At 39.0% G+C, this 19,214-nt stretch overlaps 1 protein-coding gene across 1 annotated transcript; it reads right to left on the reverse strand.

Annotated features, from left to right (window-relative positions):
• Positions 1–1,158: 1,158 nt before the first annotated feature.
• Positions 1,159–19,087, reverse strand: mospd2 (motile sperm domain containing 2). The gene is made up of 15 exons (XM_023415857.2): positions 18,948–19,087; positions 18,787–18,844; positions 18,279–18,434; positions 17,321–17,407; positions 16,968–17,122; positions 15,577–15,637; positions 15,415–15,453; positions 15,170–15,294; positions 14,368–14,541; positions 9,658–9,776; positions 5,532–5,625; positions 4,115–4,211; positions 3,256–3,376; positions 2,979–3,081; positions 1,159–1,940 (listed from the first exon to the last, which is right to left on the reverse strand). Exons 1-15 carry the CDS (start codon positions 18,978–18,980, stop codon positions 1,788–1,790), a joined length of 1,575 nt encoding a protein of 524 aa, XP_023271625.1. The 5' UTR covers positions 18,981–19,087; the 3' UTR covers positions 1,159–1,787.
• Between the last annotated feature and the right edge of the window lie 127 nt (positions 19,088–19,214).

Consider the following 19,214-nt stretch of genomic DNA (forward strand, 5'->3'; position numbering starts at 1 on the left):
CGCTCATTAACTTTCCATCGACCCCCCTGTCCCAATTTGCCACTTGAACTAAATCATCGTCCCCTCAAACATCGCATGAGTGCCGGGGGCCAGCCACACATCGAACCGGGTTTCGACTTTACTGGTGTGTAATGTTAAATCAATACTGTGGAGGAGCTTCTGACTTCAGAAGCTGTCGAGAAAGACATACAGTATGCACTGCCCATAATTAGCGACACCTACACAATCAGGTGAGACAAGACCGTCTGGAAATGTCTGCCACATGACCGCTCAAATAATTTTCCACTTCAACCGTCGTGGCATAACTGATGGCTGTGTTCTGTCTTGCTCTGTGCAGTGCAGTGTATCTGAACAACATCCTGAGTTCAGTCAGGTACTATGTGGCTCTCACATGCACTTAAAAATCAAGCCACCTATGTGTGATAGCAAAGCTTTTACTTTTATTCTCTAGAGGCTGGCACTCCATTAACCCCCATCCGGTTTTTTAGTACATAGGCACTTACTACCCAAATAGTGCAAAATGCACTTCTTACTGAGGGTTTAAGTGAAACACGCACATGAAAGTTTTACATCCAGCACACACGTTCGCTTAAAACTATCCTGTTCCTTCTACAAACAGCTAATAATGGAACGGTTTTACACTCAGAGCAGAAGGAACCATAAGAAGAGTTACCAGTAATATAGAATGAGTTACAGAACCAGCAGCACAATGCAATCTTCAGGGAATAAACATTTTGTGGCTGCCAAAACAGCCCAGTGTTTATAATCAGTGTAGGATTAGTTTACTCATTATTGCTTGAATCTTTCTAATCATCCCTCGAATGCAAGCAGCCACCACCTACTATGAACAGGCTGCAAATGTTGCTGCCAGACAACCCTTATGTGCACACATCTAATAACCAAATTGTAATCATTCCTAGTGCGGCTGGCTCATGTCCTGATTGCTCCGAGCTGGATCTTGTTATAGATATCAGTGCTTCCCACTAAGCTACAAGTGGGTTGTGCCGTGTCCTTGTACTCGCCAGTAATTGCTTTGGTATTTTTAGTTTGCAAGTGTCAGGGTAATTAAAACAAATGGAGGAGATTGTGGAGACAGAGATCTCCTGTGGCTTCTTGGTCTGAGTGTGGAGAGGTTTAGTTAGGTCATACACTGCAATGTTTTCAATTAGACACTGCCGCACTAATGAGGGTTTATTAAAGAGTGTGAATACTTATGCAAAACAGGACAACTGAGTGGCCACAACATCTACATCTCAAGATAAAGTGGGTGGCTAGATGTTGTTTCAAGTTACACAAGTTTACTCTTTTATCTCTGCTTGACTTAACTATACAAGGAGAAAAGTATTATAATGTAAAAAAAAAAAAAAAAAAGATTAGTTGAAAAAAAGAGTTTATTTTAGATTCTGTAGATTTATATAATGTAAAAAATTGTACATCATGATCACAAAAATAACTCATCTTTACTAAATATTGTAACTTTTGCAATAAATACACATTTATTTTTCCATAATCAGTTTTTTAAAAAATGCATTAATGATTTGTTAAAAGTGTCTCTGTTATGATAACTCACAAGTGCCTGGAAAGAGACAGTACAATCTCTCCATATAATAACTCCATAACAACTCACATGTCCCTAAAGTCAGCGCTCCTCCTCTCCATGACAACAGCCTTTAGGGAGGGCAGGGGAGGGAAGGGGAACGCACGAAGACCATCCCTCGGGTGGTTGACTGTGGCCCTGCTGAAACCGTCTGTGGTTGACAAATGCAGGCGGAAGGAGCTGTGGCACGTCAAGATGTCCGCTGGGTGGTGCCCAGCAGGTAGAGACACAGCAGGTTCAGCACCATGAGGACCAGCACCAACCCAATGAGAACCTTCTGCACCCACAGACACGTACTCAGCTTCTGCTCCATCCGCAAGTTGCTCGCCATCATTCGCATGAGCTGGTGGAATAAAACCGAATCAGTCACATGGTTTATTAGTGTAACACCTTTGTAATGAAAGTCCCAGAAACAAGTCAGGCTCAATAGATGTATGTACAGGAAAATAAAGGAATAGTTCAAGATTTTGTCTGTATTTTAAGCATGAAACTAGAGCAAGGAGGCTATTAGCTTAGCTTAGCATAAAAACTGGAAGCATGGGGAAACTGCTAACCTGGTTTTCTCTGAACTTAAAAAAATTAGCCTACCACCACTACAACAAAAACTTAACATTGTATTTTGTTTGTTTTAAACTATACACAACCAGAAATGCAAGACCACAATTTGTGTTTCAATGTGGAGTTAAGTAGAACCTGGTGAACAAGTCGAGTGCAGTGACTTGTTGAGTCTTGTTGTCACTGTGATGTTGTGAGACAATCAAGTGCTAAGAGGCCACCTAAATTTGTTTGTCAAGGAATAGTAACTCTCCCAAAAAGCTCAAATTGTCATTTTTACATTCTTCTTAGTGTAAAGATTTAACAAACAGAGACACAAAGTGTTAATTTAGGAGCTTTACAGGTGCTGGAAAGCAAATTTTTTTAACATTGGAAAGAGCAAGACTAACTATTTCTCCATTTTCAGTCTTTATGCTAAGCAAAGCTAACTACTTTCCTGTTCCAGCACCATAGTTAGCACATAGATATGAGTGTTATCAATCTTCTCATCAAAGCAAATGAGCAAATTTCCCGAAATGATGAACTATTCATTTAACAATGTAACCAATTATTTTACGTAGCATTATACTGGACTTTTAATAGCAATACTACTTAATGAACCTACACTCAACTTACACTTACTAACGAGAAAATGAAGTTATCATCCAGAGTGTGCAATGAAAATACAAAAAAAACTATTAATTACATCTTTATTGCGGCATTTCATGTATGGAAATGTATGACAATCTATAATGGTGTTTAAAAGTATGTCAAGGAACAAATATATCATAACTTAAATATAGTAAGTAATGTAGAGGAACAAGGCTTCTCTTCCACCAGCACTCACCAATGTGTTTAATTCCTGCTGCCCACTGGTCCCTGTATCCACAGGGCTGTCCCTGAGAAGGCTCATTGTTGGTTTAACACTCTCCAGAACATGACAGCGCAATCTGTGGGAAAGTTACAATCTAATGAGTCATGAGACCATAGGGAGGATATATATCCTAGTCCACTGTCACAACTGTCACGAGAACTGTGTGGCGGCAAGAGGCCATCACCAACAGTGTACATAGTCCTTCAAGTATTTACTGTCATGGTTAAATAAAGAGCACAGATGTGTGTACCTGTGTTCCATGATTTTGGTTTTTGGTATTTCTTTCCAGAACTGTGCAAGTTCTTGTGATCCAACATTGTCCATCTCAGCAGCCATAACCAAAAATCTGTCTTGTGGAGAGGCCTGAGAACCTGCACGAAACCATCGAGGTCAACATTAAACCAAAAGATTTATGAAAGCCAGTACAATTAGGACAAAAATGTTTTTGCAGTAAATCTTGGATGGATATCCACATTTTTATGAGAAAACATTGTTTTGAATGCCATTACATGAAAACAAAAAAGGGAAGGATTAGATTCTTCCAGTAAAGGTGAGAAAAGAATTAAAATCGCTGTTTAAATCAATAACAAACCAAGGGAGCTGAGAGAGGCTGTGTTAAAAAAAATTCAGTGCAAAGTATTGAAAAGAAAACACCACAACTACATCCTAGAATTAAAGGCGTTCCTAAAATATCATGTTCACGAGAATGGAGGGGACAGACAGACAGACAGTGGACCGTACGTAAAGACAACCTGAAAACATAATTCCTCAAGCCACGGCTGTCGCTGATGTGGAGGCATAAAAATGCAACCCTAAAGTGGGCAGTGCTGATTCCTCTGAGCTATGTGCAGCACATCTTAACCTGCAGCTGACATTTTAGTGCTCGAAGGCCACAAAATATTTTTATTCAAAGAGTGCTGTCAGTTGTCTGATGGTTTGTTTTGGGGAGATTACTCTTTTATCACTCTTGAAATATGTATGTCAGGGAAAGAACAGTTCCTGCTGGCACTTTGAGAGAGTAATAGACTGGACCATTTGATTATTCTAAGGTTCAGAATTTGGAAACATCTGCTGGGAGTGGAGTATAGTGCAAAGCTTAAGTGCGGTACCTCCATGTAAGGACACCACTATGTCTACTGAAGCTCCTGGTTCACAGCAGCTGCTACTGGGCTTCACTCTATACTTCTCAGGTGCTGTGGTCCGTACCTGTGGAGATATCAGATGCACCTTTAATAAATCTTTTGATTTTTGTTTTGTCTGACTAACAATCTCAAACCATGAGCAATTCACTTTACAAATATATATACATGCATTCAGTGAGTATTCACTTTTTCACATTATGATTCAGCCTTATGCTAAAATCATTGAGATTTAGCTCAGGTGCCTCCCACTTCTCTCAGCCACTTTTGAGATGTTTCTACACCTTGATTGGAGTCTAGCTGTGGTAAATGCAATTGATTGGACATGATTTGGAAAGAAACACCTAAGGTATAAGGTCTCACAGCTGACAATGCATATAAGAGCAAAGACCAGGCCATGAGGTAGAAGGAATTGCTTGCAGAGCTCCGGGACAGGATTGTGTCAAGGCACAGATCCAGGGTTTGACGGTTCCCAAGAGCACAGCGGGCCCCATAATTCTTAAATTGAAGAAGTTTAGAACAATCAGGACTATACTTAGAACTGGCGTGAGAAACAAGATTCTTTGGTCTGATGAAATTATGATTCAACTGTTTGGCCTCAATTCTTAGCGTCTTGTCTGGAGGAAACCAGGCACCGCTCAGCACCCTCCTAATACCATGCCACTGGTGAAGCATGGTGGTGACAACATCATGCTGTGGGGGTGTTTTTCAACAACAGGGACAGCAAAACTGGTCAAGGTTGAGGGAAAGTAGAAAAGAGCAAAGTACAGATATGTGCTCAATGAAAACCTGGTCCAGAACGCTCAGGACCTCAGACTGAGCCCAAGGTTCACCTTTCAACAGGACAATGGGTTAAAGTCAGGGCTCTGGCTGGGCCACTTAGGGAAACTCACAAAGTTGTTCCTAAGCCTTAATCCTTTGTTATCTTGGCTGTGCGCTTTGAGTCAATCAAATATCTCTGGAGAGACCTGAAAATGGCAGTCAACCAACAGTTCCCATCCAACCTGACAGAGCTGGAGAGGATCTGCAGACTCTCCAAATCCAGGTGTGCAAAGCTTGTTGCATCATAACTAAGAAGACCTGGCGTTGTAATGGCTGTCAACGGTGCTTCAACTAAGTACAGAATGAAGTCAATGTGACATTTAAGTTTTTCCTTTTTAATAAATTTGAAGCAAATCATTATGGGGTATTGAGTGTTGACTGGTGGGGGAACAAATTTGAGCAAGACTGCAATATGAATGTGAAAAAAGTGAAGGGGTCTGGATACTTTCTGAATGCACTATAATAAAACAACAAATCCTCACATTTGAGAAGCTCTCACACTCACACTCACACTCACACACACACACACACACACACACACACACACACACACACACACACACACCTTGAAGGCCACTTGATTTTTGGTCACATTGCTCAGGATAATGAGACATTTCTTCTCCATCTCTCCAGAACCAAAGCTGAGCTCCTCTGCAGGGCTGGAGGGAGAGGAAAACACACACAGTGTGTCTTACACAAGTCTTAAATAAAATACAGTGGTTTATTATTGCCTTTCAGAACAGATACAGCTGCTAGATGCACACAGGAGTTTCCATTTGTTTCACACCATGCTTTGTTGTTTCTTTTGTTAAATAATAGAGATTGGGCTACCTGTGCATTGCTGCCTGTGTGATAGGATTATCCTGGGACTTGTTGCCTTTCCTGCTACACATCACCTTAACTATCTGCTACTATAGTGGCAATATTTTGCAGCTCAAACAAATCATAAACATACGAATGCAGGGTTTCTGTCAACCATGTTTACATAAATCTAGTCAGATGTGGTCTAAAATCAATAAAACACCTCCCATGACTGGATTAGCCTGCCCTAGAGGGGTTCTGTGTACGAAAGCTGAATTGTGGGCCACTGTAGACCACCTGTTGTGGCAATGTGGTTTAACACCAATTCATTTACAAGAATGCACCACAAATGTCTTGACAAATGAGACAAACGATAAGTAATCAACACAGGTAACAGCAGCTCTCGCCTTAACGCCCTTTTTAATTCAGTTGGTAATGTGCGTTTGTGCTGCATATTTCGCCGCATGTTCGCATTAATCACACTGACAAATTAACTGGCACATAGTTAATATGAGGCTTAAACAATTAGTCGATTTATCAATTAGGTGATAGACCGGTTCACCCTGTTGATATTGGCAGAATTAACATCCTGTGGTTTGCAGATTTCAAGACTCTTCCACAGCTCCTGACTACATATCTTTACACGCAGCTTATTCTTCACACTAATGGATCTCTCTCAGGCTTTTGACCCATCTGGCCATCATTACAGGCTATAAGAGAAATTAAACAGCATTATTATCAGGTTTAGAGTCCAACTGAAATCACATTCAGGCATCCCTTTTTGCAGGAAAAACAATGTGTTTTTTATTTCCTGTTAATAGTTTTTTATTATTCAAAAGGAAGGGAAAAATGTGGAAATTTCAGAAATACTCCTTTTCTTTCAGCATGTTGATGTCTGTGCTTCTGTGTTTGATTGACAGCAGCTGACAGGCTAAGCACCGGCAAGGGAATGAGAGAAAATGTAAACAAACTTGTCCTGTAAGTCACAAGCCATGGGCAGACAGTTTGCTGCTAGCAGTGGTAGTGAAGAGTAAGGCTCACAACAGCATCTATAGGGACCTAAATGACATTTGCAGATGTGCTTACATGCTATTTAGTGTGCTGCCGCTGACCAGCTAGCTAATTAAATATCCAGCCTGCAAACTGATATTTGCAGTGCACTTATCCCCGTTGAATGGTTGTTTGTTGGCTCTTTCATCAAGTTAAGGTGCATGACAGAACATATGTCCACGTAGGTTAGATAAGAAGAAGCAGAAAAGCTAAAGGAGGTTGTTGTTCAAAGTCTCTGGCTTTTGTGTGGTGTATCAGGGTGCTGCCTGGCTTTTAGTCAATTTGACTATCTGCTCATGGTAGAGTTGACATTACTGCTTTGTAAGTATGGATTAAAATGAAGCATCTGATTGGCTGTATGGAAACAAGTTTATATTTTAATCTCTGTATATGGAGAAACTAATGGTATTCTGACAAATTAATACATAAAATGGGTAGTGCAATCATGGAATCAACACAGATTTCTCCCTTTTGGTTTCTTATTTTGTTCCACAGGAGAACACACGTCATGTGTTTTATAGAGCACATATGTATGCTGTAGCAGAAAAAAATATGCAATATAATTTCTTTTGGTCTTCAGGCAGGATAGAGCTCTGATTATGCATCAAAGCTGTGAAATTCAGAGCTAAAGCAAATCTGTGGCTTAAATTCTAGGGATGAGACCCCTTGCGTCACTCTCTGATTCTTGTTGTTGTGAACTTGATGCTTCTTCTAACCAGGTTCGCAACACTAAAATCTGGCTATATATAGTATGTGATTTCATTCAGTCACCCTCAGTGGAGACTGAACACTTGCTCCATTGGGGTCTTTAGTTTTGCCAAGAAAAAATTTGGTGAATAGACAATAATATCTGCCTTCTATGTCTAAAGGTTCTCATTGATGCGACTTGGCCACGTTTCATGGACTAAACAAAGATATATTTTTCTTTTTCATGTCCTCGTGTGTTCTTTTCTCCAGTGAAACAGCTGTAGAGTCTGGCATTTGCTTGAGCTCAGCGTGAGTCTTCTGGCTCTGGGAACCTTTGGCAAACACAAGATCAAAGCCCCCTACTCCCTACCAAAGCCCCCAGCCTCGAATTAAGGCTAACACAGCTCAGAAACATAATTGCATTTAAGGCTCATTTAAATCTGTTTATCACTATAATTCACAGCCCAGAGCTGTCAGAATCCTCACATCAAAGGCGTTACTCCATAAAAAAAAAATGAACTCAACGGACATTATTCATGAAAATGAGGAGTAATATCATACAGAGTGTGAATGCACTGCTAAGTATTTACCCAAGATCCAACCACATCACTATGTGATTGCTATACTCCTCCGCAATACACAGCTTTTGAAGTTGACACTCTTTCCTATAAAATGAAAGCTTAATTAAAATATATGATGTTTCTAATGACAGGTGCGAGACGTGACGAGTGCTCCTTTCTTAAAGGTTAATTGATCACTGGATCAGTCTGTCCACCTGATTACTGTGGCACCATTAATAATCAACAGCACCGGCTCATTTCTACTCATTGAACAATTGATTGGTGGCATCCTTAATTCCCGCCCACGTGTGACCAGATCAATTGAGCTATAAAGGCACAAACACATCAATAATGACTTTAGGCTTTGAGCCAATACATGAAGAGAACATTTTTGTCAATATCTACAAGGCAATTATAATTTGTCTTTTTTGCATATGGCTCCTCAATACACATACACTCAGTTGCAAGTTTATTAGATACACCTGTCTTACCTTCATAATGGTTATAATGTTCAGTTTTGTTATTTTAGATTAACTGGCAACTGATTGTACATTTATTCAGATGGGGCACAGTGTGAAGTCAATCACAGTGCAGCACCTGAACAAGTTTTGGAGTTCGGCAGAAATGTTGGGAAAAGAATCAAACTAGCAATCCTTTGGTGACCAGTCGCCCTCTCTGGCTTCAGGCCTTTGTGTCTCTCAGACAAAAAAGACGAAGTGCTGCTCAACAACTATAAACAAAACTAAGAGTCTAAAACCATACCAGCAGCCCTGTGAATCTGCATAGCTTTGAGCTAAATAATGTCAGCGTGCCAACATAGTCAAACTGACAATGTTAAAATGCTGATGTTATGCAGGTATAATATTCACCATCTTAGTTCAGTGTTAGCATTCTAAAATTTGCTAATTAGTTATAAACACAAAAGTGCAGCTGAGGCTGATGGGAATATCATTAGTTGTGCACGTATTTGATCATAAACAAAAGTATCGGCCACATACAAACACTGATTTATTGATGACACTAGATGATAAGTCAGTTAAATCAACAAAGTCATAATTCATCCTGAGAGAGAGATGAATGTGTATCAAATTTTATGGCACACCATCCAATACTCCAAGATATTTCACTCAAAACCAGACAATGACCAAAACCTAAAAGCAGTGGGATTCATCCTCTGGGACCCATGAATACTTCCAAAATATTGTGCCATTTCAATTAGTAGATGTTATGATATTTCAGTGTGCACCGAAGTGTTGGACAGATGAGCTGACAGACCATTACCGCCCCTAACGATACAATATTTTGATTTACAAGGTGAGGCATACATCAATGTGGATAATATTCAGGTTATATAAACAGGAGAAGACTGACAGGTCACATACAAAACAACCCCATCTCAAAACAATGTCCTATGCACATAACAAACACACAATGCCCTACACAAATTCTGTAGTCCATATGTCCTGTGTAAAATGTGCAGACCATTTTTTTTTTCCATTTCCTTTCTAAGTGCAATAAGAACATGAGCAATTCTAAGTAAAAGTACATGCGTGTAGATGACGACATAATGGAAAGGGGAGCAGGGTGACCTACCTAACATCTAGCAGAAGGCCTTTGAAGGTGGTCATTGGCTTCCTGGCTCCTTTGGTCCTGGCACTTGTGTCTCCTTTATCATTGTCCTCTGCCCTCAAACTGTCTTCCAGGAAATTCACCTGAAACAACAAAGACCACTTAATTAGAAAAGAGACTCAGAATACTGATAGCGTAATCATGTGACTGTTATCTGATTCCTTCTTTGAAAATGAAATGCTTGACCTTTGACCTTTATGAAGAGAAAGCTATCAGTTAATGAAGCCCCTGACAGTCATCTGTAATGATTAATAAATGGTTCTTGTGAAATAATGGTGAAGCATTGTTTTATCAAAAGAGAATCTTTCTTACAAAATGTATTTTTTCTTTTACCAAGAACCCCTTGTGACGATTCCTGACCTTTCTTCCAAGTAGTCTCCAGTGGGAGCACAGAACAACAGGCAGCATGTCCACTTGAAAATGCAGAACCACATAACCCACAAACACATGACTTTCATAAAAAAAAAAGACCCTTGAACGAAAGTAGGACAGAAGTCATGATATCATACTTTCATTTAAGCATAACATCCATAAACTTTAACCCAAATAATCTGCAGAGAGGTCACAAGACCACACAACAGCTGACATGACAGAAATTGTGAAACTTCTGTATAAGCGTTGGACATTATAGTTAAAGTGGCTAATTTGGGGAAATAGATGTTTTCACAGTGTTGCTGGCACCACATATTGTGTAAACAGATGGGCGAGTGAGCAAATCATGGGAGCGGAGGGAGGAAGGGAGGGCAGGGGCAAAGGTGAGTGGACTCTGCGTGTGATGGCAACATTTATGACTCAGAGGGGAAGTGTGTCATTTGTTGTGATAAGCAACAAAACATGTCATCTTAATTTAATGGCTGACTGTCATGCAACTGCCACAATGAAGACATCAAGAGATAATCAGCTGCTGATGAAATGTCTCTATTTATTTGTCATTTTAAAGAGCAAGCTTAACACAATTAGGTGAATGATGTGAGTAGAAAAAAAGTAAAACATGCTCCAATTTGAATTAAAAATGAAACTTTGAAATATTAGACTGTTTCATACAGATATCAGAATTAAACATGGTATTTTGATAAGAATGAGAACAAAATAAATTTATTTTGAGAAACAAATTACTTAAAAACACTTTCATTCTAATAATCACGTACAAAGAAATAAAATAGACCATTATAAAATATATCTAAAATTCAAGAACTTCTCCATGATTTCTACACACTGTGTAAGATATGAAATGCAAAGACAAAAAAAAAGAATCATTGAAGATTTTGCATCATCCTAAACTAAAAGATTAGTGAAATGCTCATAATGAGGAGTGTCTATTAATGATACAGTAAAGGCACAAAAGTCTATATGATTAGCACTCTCCAAAGTCACGGACCTGGTAAGGATAGTGTTAGTGGACAAGGCACAGATGGCTTTAGTAAAAAGTTGCCAAAAAGGCAAGCTAAGATTTAGTGCTGTGGGTTAATAACACCGACTACTGTTATATAACAGTAACAAACTTAGTAGTTTTCTAATCTGACGTTAGAAGATATAAATGATATGAAATGATTAATTGGCAGTAATGACTGTGTTAGCCGTTTTCTCTGAGCTAATTAAACAATGAAATTAGTGTCTCACTTGGTTCAGTGTTTACATGATAAGGTGCAAAATGTAGGTTACTCATCATTTAGCCTACATCCCTACATAAAGTCAGGATTTGTTTTGTCTTTTTAAACAGTACAGTGCAATTTAGAATAGTTCAAATTGAAATGTGTGATCCACAACAAGTCAAGGGATGAACATGTCAAGGAGTGGTGTTGACATCAGTCGACTGTTAGGGAGGTGCACTCACAAAAATTCAAATCACGTGAGTACACCTGCCCGTCCAGCCTGTAGAGATCTTCTGGGCACAGAGCTCCTTGTGTGGGTGTGATCCTACACTGCCTTACCATCTCCAGCCCTTGTTTCAAAACAGAGAGAAAGGCAATTAGCTTCCTGAAGCCATCAAGGTCTCAGCACAGCGCTGCCTGGAACCCAGAATTCAGGTCAGGGTGGGTGGGTGGCGGTGAAGGGGGAGAGTCTCTTGTTTATTCAGACAAGACGGATCAGAGGCAGTGAGCTGAGTACTGTGGAATGTGTTCAAAAAGGCTTGAAGTGCCAACAGGTTGGTATATTAACGCAGTGCCACAAGTTTAGTCACAGCACAGGCTACCAGAGTCTAAGCCTTAATGCCTGATAAACATATCAAGAGACTGTAGATGCTGCTGATTAACCTGTTAGAACAATTAAAAATTTCTCTTAAGCTCTTATAATAACCTATAATCACCACTCTCCTCTCACCTCACTACCAGTAATTAAACTAGCCTTTCTTTTTATTGTGTTTTGTTTTAAATACTCTTGATTCATTTAACAATCAGCGGTATAATTATTTCCAAACAAAACTATCGGTTTGTAAAGAAGTTAGTACACAGATGGTTTTATCTTGTAGATAACAGCAAAGCCTTGAATGAACCAGTTTCTGGCCAAATGATGGCGTTTATAAAGTTCCCGAGCTTAAGTTCGAATTAGTATGTGACCTTCAGCCAGTGGCAAAATTAGAAGTCACATGAATCACCATTAAAATTAAATTTAATCGCTATAATTCACCATTAAATGTTGGAGTTTATAGAAAAGCTACTGAAGTACTATTCTCTAACTGTGTTTATTCCTCAACAACCGCCAACCATTTGACTGCAGTCAGGCATATCCATACACTTACTTATACACTGTTGCTCATAAAGTTGGAATAAAATATTTTTTACCTCTTTCCATGAAATGATTGTGACAATGTGATTTATTCTTAACAGATAAAGTGTATATCTTCTCAAAACTTTAGTAGTCAATCTCTTCCAAAGTGATTACTGATGCATTTAAATAGGAATAAACAGAGGATTGTGTCTGATAACAAAATGATTCCAACTTTATGGGCAACAGTGTATCATACCACACGCTGTGTGTGTGGTGTCCTTGCAGGGTGGTAGGGTAACTTTAGTTTCTCATGCTAATGTGAAAAATATCTTCCTCTCTGCCACAGAGCTGACTCAGAAGTTCTGATATATAGACTGACACCTCAGGGGACAGTAGTGCTCGTTATATTACAGTTATATTATTATACAGTTATTAGGTTTAGTATCTGGAGATGAAATTGAGTCATTTCTCCAATAGAGAGCTATGGATCTTTTCTGTGGGGTTATGCAGGGCAAGTACACCTCACTCTGACCAAAAATATGCCAGGAGGAGGTGTGCTAGGTGATTCTACGTTTAAATTTTACAGTAAGAGCATTAACAAAACTCGTGCCTATGGAGTACTGTTGAGGCAAACAATTGACTGATTAGCATGTCTCTGCTTTGTAAATCTAAATCTGTTGTGCATGACCATTGTCTAATATATTAACAATGGCAGTGCTGTTTGTTCATTGGAGCTTAGGAGACTCACGGGAATAGCTTGGGGTGACGCAGAACTGTTAGGTCTCTCCAGTAGATACAGTTAGTGTCCTATAGGTAGCAGGCTAAAAAAAACTACAGCACTGTTATGTCCTAGTCCTCACATTACATATAGGTTAAACCCAAGTCTGCTGCTCCCTGACTGTGACAACAAAACAAAATATCTGTAAATAAAACTTGCAACACTAAATAATAACAAAGCAAAAAGAATAAATAACCATGGTTGAAAATCAGATGCAGCAAAATTATGTAAATGTACAACTTTCTACAAGACTTCAACAGGCATTTCCTGATGAAAGGCATATCCTGAGGTGACCCCCTTAATACCCTCCATCTATTTACATGCAGGCTCTCTTTGCATTCTGCTAACTAAAAGAAGCTAAATAGATTATGAAGTGAGGACTGGATCGTCCCGTAGGGAACGAGTAGAATCTGTGACATAAGCTGCAGTCCTGGTACAAGCAGGTAAAATTCGGTGACACCAGAGTGAGACTGAGGTAACAGTGCAGCCGCAGACATATTCAAGCTGAAGCCTGTGGGTGACTCAGTGATGGTGCTACACTGTTGCTGCATGCTGCTGTTTGGGGGGGGGGGGGAACAGGAATCTAGCTACAGCAGGGAACAGCTTAAGTAACAGACTTGACAACCTCTGTGGATCATATGAGGAGCTGAGAGGATGAGAGGAGCAGTGTGCCTGCTGTGATGCATGGGCTTTGTTGGCAGGATTTAACTGCAGCCAAAGACATTAGGAGTCACCTTCACAGAGACAATGAGCAAGAGCTTAACGTCTACCAAATAAGGGCATTACTTGCCACTTAATTCACAGTTGTCTCCACAGAGCAGCCTGATTACATGCTGTAATCTCTGGCTCAACTTAAAGAAAGTGAGTCAAAAAAGAAACAGGAGGAATCTTTGAGCATAGTACATCTAACATGACTGGGAGCAGAGAGTTGCATCTATAACAGATGGACAGCACTGCCTGAAATACCAGAATGAGAATTAATCATTACTTAATCACTCTCAGCTTACGTTATACATGAGAGCAGCTACACCGATGACAGAAACACTGGTCCTGCTAACTGTATTAGTTTCAGCATCAGCAATATGTATTTATATTCATTTACTAATTCTTTACATTTTCTTATAAAAAAAAATTTCTAGCACACCTGAATTTCTGAAAGGAAACTATAAACTTGAAAGAGAATGTACCTTTTTGGGCTTTACTGCAACCTCAGAGTTGAAGCTGGACTCCAGAGTATCTTTACCCTCCATTTCGCCCTCTTTGCTTTCCGTCTCATCCTCACTGACAATGGGTCCATTGTCACAGATGGGTGTTTGGAAGTCGTCATCAGGAAGAGGAGGATAACTATACTTGAAGGGGTCCTGCAATGTAGCCAAATAAGTTATATCACTACAAGCATGGTTTTTCAAGCACATACTGTCAACTTAAAGTAGCGATACTGTCTTTGAACAGAAAGTTCAATGACTTCCATGTGAATAAATGTCATGATATGAGTTGTAAAAGGGGAATTCTGTTAAATAATCAAACTAATGTTTATCATTTACTGAAACAACAAAGTTACATTTCACTTTTATTGTTGGCACGAGTTACAACATTACAGTCCTGATCAGGATTTATATGAGAATACCGAGCAGCTACAAGCATGCAAACTGTACAACGTTCATTATTTCGCCACATCTAGAGTTTAAATCTGTAATTTTATTTATTAATACAAATTTTATGAGTAAACCAATAGTACAGCACATATACATATTTCTTAAAATGGTTTATATCCAGAATTTGTTTAAATTGATGAAACTTTATGCAACACAATTGTGCATCACACCATCATTACAATATGATCCCACTAAAAGATGTTAAATCCTACTGAATTTGTAACTAGTTGTGGCAATTAACTTAACTTTTGCAACTGTCTATCAGACAGTACAAGATATAAGGATATTTAAAAAACTTTTAATATCAGACATAAAGAAAGACAAAAAAACATACCGTTCCACCCATGTGAGGCGGCAGGTACTCGGGACCTATGAATGTCTGGACCTCAGATTTGGAGGCAAACTTTAGTTTGCTGATTGCCTCGGGACCCAGCCACGACTTCACAATCTTCCACGCCGCTGAAATGAGACATGTTCTATGTTCAATTTGTCAGAATCAGATCAGTATTTAAATAAGTTATTGCCGCACATTAGTTGTTGTAATTGTTGATTGTAAAGAGAGGAAAGGCTCAGTCTCACCATTCATGATCCAAGGCATATCCACGATGATCATTTTGGCTGAAATGTTAAGTTAAGACAAAGTGTATATATTTAGTATGACATAAAAGTAGCTGTAAATTATTAATAAGTGAAGAAATAAGAAATACTCATTGTGCTTTCATAGCAACTCTTGTTACTTACATAAAAACTTTGGATAATATACTTTGAAGCAATTTATGACGTACTTCACAAACTCCATGTCCTGAAAAACAAAGTGGGGAAAAACAATGATTTTAAAAAACAAAGCAAGACCGAAGGCTTCAACTATAGAAGACGCTTTATGGGTTTTCAACAGGGAGAATGTTTGTTCACTTTTAACCGCCTCTAGATCTGAAGTGACCCACTTAACATAAAATGAAAATTCATTACAAGCTCCACTGAATGATCCCCTGCACGATCCCTCTAAAATATTATGTCTGGGAAAGAATTGAGGATACATTTTCTTTTTCTTAACTGTCATTATTTGCAAAATAGATAATTATATGACTTGCTGACACATGCACACATTTTCTCACCATTTGCACCAGAGTGTGATTGCACTACCTATATCTAATGACTTTCATCATATCAAAGAGTCAATCAAAAAAGGGAATGGCTTAGACTCAAATGCATTTTCTCCACATAAATAACAAAAGGCTTTTCAACAATTTCATCTACTCTTTAGATAGCACCAGAAAATCTAATCATGGCTAAGAGATAAAATTCATATTATATATCACATCTAGAAAATACATATCCAGGTGAAAGGTTCTGTTTTGCTTTAAATCGTTTTTTAGGTGAACATGATAAATGTTCATGTTACTGTTTTATGTTAATTATAATCATCAGACACACAGCCGATATGTCAATAGATACAGCCCCTAAACCCTGACTGGGCTTCATAATTGGCTAGAAACCTCATTGCTATGCAGGAGCCTCACTCCCAAGCCTTAATGAGATCATACTGGCTACCCTTGCTCTAACTCGTACTGTGGTTCAACAAGCCTCAATAAGGCTGCTTTCCAAACTGATCTTCTAATCTACTCATTTCATATTTGGGTTGCATGGCTATTCATCCTTCCTGCCTTGTTTGTGCTGGTTTATTTATATTTAATTGAGTCATTTCTCCAGGAGAGAGCCTAGCCAATGAAACACACTCGCTGACAGAGAGCTCCATCAAGGAGCTAACGCCTGTGACACAGTGAGTCTACGGATTAGGCAGTCCACTCGAATTGACCAACGGGATTTAAAGGTTACTTTAATCTCCAAAGTGTAAAACCATTGAAGAGCATCAGTCCCTGCAAGACCACAGCTCAGACAGCAAGAAATATGAGGATCCTCAACAGCATTTCAATTTTTTTTTTTTAAATAAAAGTGAAGCATGTTTAATGGGAAGGAATTGAAAATGTTTGTTTTGAAAACCTGGATATTAAACATAAGAAAATAAGCTAAATTAAAAATTGTATTAGAGCATAACAAATGAGTTAAAAAAAAGAAGAAGTAATTGATACAATTACAAAAAAAAATGTCTGAAACAATAATCATGGACTTACTATATTGCTGAGGCCAGACTCACTCATATCAAACACAACAGTAAGTGGCATTCCAGGTTCTTTCTTTGCATACCGCTCCAGCCAGAAGGCAACATACTTCTTCTTGTCCAAGATTGTTTTTGCATCCTTGACGTGTAACTTTACTTTGAACCAGACTAAACACAGGAAACAAGGTTATAGCATATTTGTATAAAGAATATTTGTTTTTTAATTTAAGTGTGAGTCATTTTGGATTCGTGTTGAATGTTTACACACATTTAACAGACCAGATATCATATCAAACAGCTAAAAAAGGCTAAGTTCTAAGTCCATATGAGTAGAGTAATTATGTTGGTGATAAGCCATGTACATACAGAGCTTGTTGCCCTCTTTGTCATATCCGTGGAGGTAGACAGCACCAGTCTCGAACATCCATCTGGGAATGGTGCTCTCAGAGACATCTGAAACACGCAGGGTGACACACATTACACCGTTAACAGATGTTTGTTCTCATTTAAAGTATAACTATACAAAACGTGGCTTTATAGGCAGAGGGCAGAGGTTGCTTGCAAGGTTGTTACTAGAGTATTTGAATCCTTCTCTGTATTTGGAGGCACAGAATATTTTACATTAGAATTTGTTTTTTTATTGTCCTTAAAATAAGCAAATTGAAGCAATTTAATCTGTCTGAAATATTAAACCGGACATGAACAATAGTTTCTTACTTTTCAGAGGAAGTCATGCACTTATCATAACTTCTATAAAGCTTAACTAACAAGGAACCCAGTTTCCCTAAAGTGGGTCTTCCTTAAACTACTTGGATAGCACACTTGTCATCAACCTTTTTCAATAACTGAAATGAAGGATCCTAATGACCAGAATAAATCTAATTTTCTAAAGACAACTGTTTGACAATTGAATTTGTTGGAATAAAGCTGGACTAACTGCAACTCAGACAAATACCTTTAGAAAACAGAAACAGTAGGGACTGTTCTCAGAGGTAGCCTATGCATGGAGATATGGGTGTTTAACACACAATGACACACTGTCTGGATTCATCCCAGAGTGGCACAAAGACAACCAGTGATGTGTGTTGCAAGCTTGCATCTAAATATGGCAGTGTCAACATTTCTACTTTTAGGTAGGGCTGGAAATTGAACTTTGCAACGGACTGAATTGAGCTTGTAGCATGAATAAAATATTGCTTGGGTACTGATTTTTTAAACTCAGGTACTGTATTGGCACTAGTATCAAAAGGAACACCTCGCCCTCGTTTTAGGTGATGTGAAATTGTGCGTAACACATTACACAGCATTCAGCATGACTTCTTACCATTCACACCAAATTCTTTTCTCCACTGAAGACTTTCGTCAATCATTTTCAAGGCATCATCAACAACATAAAGTCTCCATGTCAGGTAGCCCTCCACCAGAGCATCGTCTGTTTGAAGCCTTTCCACATCTCTGGAGTCATATTTATCTGCTGAATCTGTAAACACCGGCAGAAACACAGGCTGAATTCAAATTCAAAAGGAGTCAGCACAAGTTTTCACTTTCAACCACGTTGGCCTACTTATAAAGTACTGTTAAGGTTATGTAGTGCTGTAAACTCAGGTAAAGACCACCTGGAGACAGTACCGCATTGGCAATACAGAGCTAATGTTAGCTAGTTATCTGTTAGAGCCTATTTAGGCTCCGAGCATTTAGGTCAACATGACGTTAAGTAACAGTTAGTGGACAGTGAACGTACAGTATTTGAATTTATGTAAAGGATAATGACTATGCAAGTGCCTGGTCACGGAGCAAGTTATTTCCTGCTTATCCACAATAACTTGTGTTACCTTGGAGTAACTCATTCTTGAATCTCTGTCTCGTCTCCTCAATCTTCTTTTCGAGGTCCTGTCAAAACAGAGTTTTTTTCACGTCAGGCACGTCTTTGGTTTCAACAGAACAATTTGCAAAACAGCTTAGAAAAGTGCGTTCTAACGGTCTTTAACGATACCTGCTCTCCTTCGTGTTGGTCAAGTTCAGCCATATTCAGCTGTCCCCGGTAGTTTCCTAGTCTGGTAGTTCCTTATTGAGCTAGCTAGCTTACTAACGTTGACGTGAATCAGTGCGAAGTGTGAAACTGGCGTCCCGGGGTCGCCATTTTGGCTCTAGCCGTGGCCACACCTCTCCGCTGTGGTTTTAACTCAAACAGTAAAGGGTTTTTTGGGTGGCGTTGAAGTTCATGATCACGGGAAATTTAAAGGGTTTATCTAATCATTCT

Source organism: Seriola lalandi, unplaced genomic scaffold (genome assembly GCF_002814215.2).
Source record: "Seriola lalandi dorsalis isolate HSWRI2012SDOR001 ecotype SW California unplaced genomic scaffold, Sedor1 jcf7180002054559, whole genome shotgun sequence".
NCBI classification, from domain to species: Eukaryota; Metazoa; Chordata; class Actinopteri; order Carangiformes; family Carangidae; genus Seriola; species Seriola lalandi.

Bases quoted from the DNA above. Each gene is read 5' to 3' on its own strand.
- mospd2 (XM_023415857.2), bottom strand. From the start codon at position 18,980: ATGGCTGAACTTGACCAACACGAAGGAGAGCAG. The intron at 17,408-18,278 runs GTAAGAAGTCAT...TGCGTGTTTCAG, and splicing joins AAAAGAATTTGGTGTGAATG to ATGTCTCTGAGAGCACCATT. The intron at 3,082-3,255 runs GTACACACATCT...ACTTTCCCACAG, and splicing joins ACCAAAATCATGGAACACAG to ATTGCGCTGTCATGTTCTGG.